At 55.8% G+C, this 4027-nt stretch overlaps 2 protein-coding genes across 2 annotated transcripts; one reads left to right on the top strand and one right to left on the bottom strand.

Annotated features, from left to right (window-relative positions):
• The first annotated feature begins 305 nt into the window (after positions 1 to 305).
• Positions 306 to 1661, top strand: LOC124669993 (ribosomal RNA small subunit methyltransferase, mitochondrial-like). The gene is made up of 2 exons (XM_047206514.1): positions 306 to 659; positions 755 to 1661. The coding sequence occupies exons 1-2, from the start codon at positions 306 to 308 to the stop codon at positions 1466 to 1468; spliced, it is 1068 nt and encodes a 355-aa protein (XP_047062470.1). The 3' UTR covers positions 1469 to 1661.
• An 862-nt stretch (positions 1662 to 2523) lies between these two features.
• On the bottom strand, positions 2524 to 3719 carry LOC124675989 (lon protease-like). Its single transcript, XM_047212077.1, has one exon. The coding sequence runs from the start codon at positions 3681 to 3683 to the stop codon at positions 2832 to 2834; it is 852 nt and encodes a 283-aa protein (XP_047068033.1). The 5' UTR covers positions 3684 to 3719; the 3' UTR covers positions 2524 to 2831.
• Between the last annotated feature and the right edge of the window lie 308 nt (positions 3720 to 4027).

Raw genomic sequence — 4027 nt, 5'->3', positions numbered from 1 at the left:
ATTCATTCAGTGGGAGGTAAGGTTCCCGTCGACAGTGAGACGCCATTGTGACTTCGTCAATTTCAAGATCCAATCCGCTAGCTCAGTCTTCCGAAGATGCTCATAGTGGTAGGATGTGCGTGTGTGCGTTCATAAGGGTAAGTGTATGCACGTGTATGTGAGCGTCTACGTTTGTACTGTGTTTAAAAAAAAAATAAGGGTCATCCTCTGACCGCGTCGACCAACGTTGTTTCGCGCTGCGACGCGCACCGCACTCACTCGCCAGTTATTGGCGCGTCTACGCCAGAGCCGAGCCCAAACCGGACATGAACCGCGCCGTGTCCAGCCTGCTAACCCGCCACGCCGCCCGCCTCGGTTCCTTCTGCACCTCCTCCTCCTCCTCCTCGCCGGCGTCGGAGGCCTGGGACGGCCGGTTCCGGCTGCACAAGCCGCGGGGGCAGCACCTGCTCACCAACCCGCGCATCCTCGACGCCATCGTCCGCCACGCCGCGCTCCGCCCGGGCGACGCCGTGCTCGAGGTCGGCCCCGGCACCGGCAATCTCACAGCCCGCCTCCTCGCCTCCCCAGTCCACCACGTCACCGCCGTCGAGATCGACCCGCGCATGGTGGAAGCCGTCACGGCCCGTGCCGCCGCGCTCGACCTCGCCCAAAAGCTCACGGTCCGTATATCTCCCGGCGCCTACCACCTGCTCGATCAAATGCCTACATATTCAACTAACGAACAGAAATTTCCTGTCGCCGTTTCCAATGCCAGGTGCTCCAGGACGACGCGGTGGAGGCCGACTTCCCGGAGTTCGACGTCTGCGTGGCCAACATCCCGTACGGGATCTCCTCGCCGCTGATCGCGAAGCTGCTCTTCGGCGCCTACCGGTTCCGGACGGCGACGCTCCTGCTGCAGAAGGAGTTCGCGCAGCGCCTCGTGGCCGTGCCGGGCGACTCAGAGTATAACCGTCTCGCGGCGAATGTTCGCTTGGTGGCGGATGTGAAGTTGCTCATGGACGTGAGCAAGAGGGACTTCGTGCCCATGCCCAGGGTAGACTCCTCCCTCGTCGAGATCCGGCCGAGAGCGGCCATGCCGGACGTCGACCTCCCGGAGTGGCTGGCCTTCACGCGGGAGTGCTTCGGTCAGAAAAACAAGACCCTCGGCGCCATCTTCAAGCAGAAGAGGAAGGTCCTCGACCTTTTCAAGCGGTCGCAGAGAACCGAGAGATGCGCAGGCGATGCCACTGGCAATGGCATCATCCCCGGTGTTCTTGATGACAGCAACGATGAAGTTTGCAGTGGCGACGACGAGAGCAGCGACCGAGTAGCTGGGTTCAGGGAGGAAGAGGTCGGGGCGTTCAAAGAAAGGATTGCTAGTGCATTGGACTCCTCAGAGCTTGCGGGGAAGAGGCCATCAAAGATGTCGAACGACGAGCTTCTGTGTTTGCTCAAGCTTTTCAATGAGCGAGGGATACGGTTCCAGTAGCACTTGTCCGTGTCAAGGTGCATCGGGCTTCTTATTGCCCATTCATAAAGATGCAAATTGTACCGATGGTTACTGGCGACCACTCGCTGCATGAAAATGGTGAATTGCTAAGAATTTGTCTCCCCTTGTCTGAATTAGCCTGGTACACGAGTGGACGTCACGATTAGAAACGAGCACAGAAAGGAGTTTGACACTGGACTGAATTATTTCACCGATGCGGAGAGCATCATCACATTTATCATGTATTCAAGTAACTGTAAACGTGGTCTACCTTTTGATACGGAATTTTGAGATAGCTTACCACATTCTTCATATGGTTAAACACTTAAACGTAGTGCTATAATGCTAATGAGGAGGTCATATTCTACATAGTCCCAGACTGTTTATCAATGGGCTAGTCCTTTGTGCTGACATGAAGTTCTGAACATAGATGAAACCAAGTCAATTCGTACACACTTGCTAAAACTATATTCACATTGCTAGGATTCCACAAATGTAATGCTCCTATTACCAAAATTCAGCGAAGACAAAGCCAACCAGTGGTAGAAATGGCACATGATTAAGCAAGTCTGGCAGAAGTATGTTGAACGGTTCAACCAAGATCGATTATGAACAATAGCCACCATAGAACATGATGCTACTTGATGGCAGGAAAGAGTGCTGAACTTTTACCTGGATGGAAAGACTTGCTGATATGCTACTATCATTTTGTCAAATCACCTACCATGAGAGCATACCCTTGTAGAAATGTTGAAAATGGAGAACGTAAATCACCTATTATGAGACCATACACTTGTACAGAAATTTAACATGGGAGAAAGTTATGAAACAATGGGTCTCAAAAACCTATTCAAAATCGTGGCGCACCTCCATGATTCCATCATAATGCACTGTCACACTGCTGATGATGGACAATCACACTAGTGTGGCATGGCACATATCCCTTGCTATTGGAATGAATTATGTAGATAACTGAAACCAAACTACATACTCAGCTGATCATGCCAACATAAAAACATTTGAAAATTCCACTTAGAATTGGAAATCTAGAGGACTGAAGAGCTAAGCAATGAGTACTAGTACATAATCATTTCACATTGGATGCATTGGTTTCATACAGCAAAATTCTTATAATCACCACCACGGTGAATATTCATAGCTCCGGCATTCCTTGAGTTAATACACCCGAATTATAGTACAATTTTACATGCTAAAATGCTAACCACAATGAAGTAAAACCTACCCGTGGTACTAAAAGCAAAAGGCGAAAGAGAGTGTGATAAGAAGGTTTTAGTCCTATAATACCCTCCACAAACACCTTATCGGCGACAGGCGAACAGAGGCGAGAGGTGGAAAGAATGCTTCACCCCGATGACGGCGAGGAGGGGAAGACGTCCTTGACGGCGGAGGCGGCGGTGAGGTAGTTGAGAGTGTTGCGTAGCGTGTCCCGCTCCCGTCGCAGCCTGGTGGCGGTGTCCTCGAGCTCGAGCAGCGCCTGCTGCTCCCTGGGCGCGCCCTCGAAGGTGTTGCCGACGTAGAATGAGAAGGGCGTGGGGAATAGCCCCCGGCGCAGGTCCCCGACCTCCTTCTCCGGCTTTCCGTTGAGGCGGTTGGCGATGCGTATGACGTCGCGCATGAGCGCCTCGACCTCGACGGCGAGCGCCTCGGCGTCCTCCCCGGGCGCGGGCGCGTCGGCGGGCGGGCGGTCCTCGAGCCACCGCACGGCGGCGACGAGGTAGGGCTTGCTGCGCACGACGCGGTGGACGCGGAAGCGCTCCTGGCCCTTGCAGATGAGGAAGAAGCGGTCGTCGGCGAGGCGCTCGTGCTTGACGACCTCGCCGACGCAGCCGACGTCGGCGGCGCCGCCGCCGGCGCCCGCGAAGACGACCCCGAAGCGCAGGTCGGTGTCGAGCACGGTGTGCAGCATGATGCGGTAGCGGAACTCGAAGATGTGCAGCGCGTGGGTCGCGTCCGGGAAGAGCACGAGCGGGAGCGGGAAGAGCGGGAGCTCCACGAGGCCGTCGTCGGGGTCGGGCGGGGAGGAGCCGGGCCCGGACGCGCTGGGCGGCGTGGCGAGGAGGGCCCGGCGGCGGTGGCCGGGGGCGTGGAGGCGAGGCGCTCGACGGAATGCGTGGGCCGGGGAGAAGGCGTGGCGGGAGGCGGCGAGGTGGGGCTGGGGGCGCGGGGAGGGGAGGATTTGGGGGAGGAGAGCCATTGGAGATCTTTTCCCCACGGACAGGGCCACGGTGGTGAGGAGGGGAACGTGTGGATTTGGGGGAGGTGATTTTTCAGGGGTTTTGTTGTTCTGGGGAAGAGGAAGAAGAGAGTGGGGGCCATAGGCAGAGAGAGTGTTAATGACGAGTTGGGTGCGGCGGGGACACGGGGTGATGGCGTGGAAGAGTCCACGTGGGGGCTTATCCGCCGGGAGAGCTTGGGCTGACAATGAGACACACACCTCCACACTACATCATCCGTGAACAGGGCTTGTGTAGCAGAAAAATTCGGCCCGTGTTGGGCTTACGTCGGCCTTTCATATGAAAGTTCTTTTAGATAATACTA

Source organism: Lolium rigidum, chromosome 7 (genome assembly GCF_022539505.1).
Source record: "Lolium rigidum isolate FL_2022 chromosome 7, APGP_CSIRO_Lrig_0.1, whole genome shotgun sequence".
Classification (NCBI taxonomy): Eukaryota; Viridiplantae; Streptophyta; class Magnoliopsida; order Poales; family Poaceae; genus Lolium; species Lolium rigidum.
The sequence above is the reverse complement of the archived record's forward strand: the minus strand, read 5'-3'. Positions and strand labels throughout refer to the sequence as shown.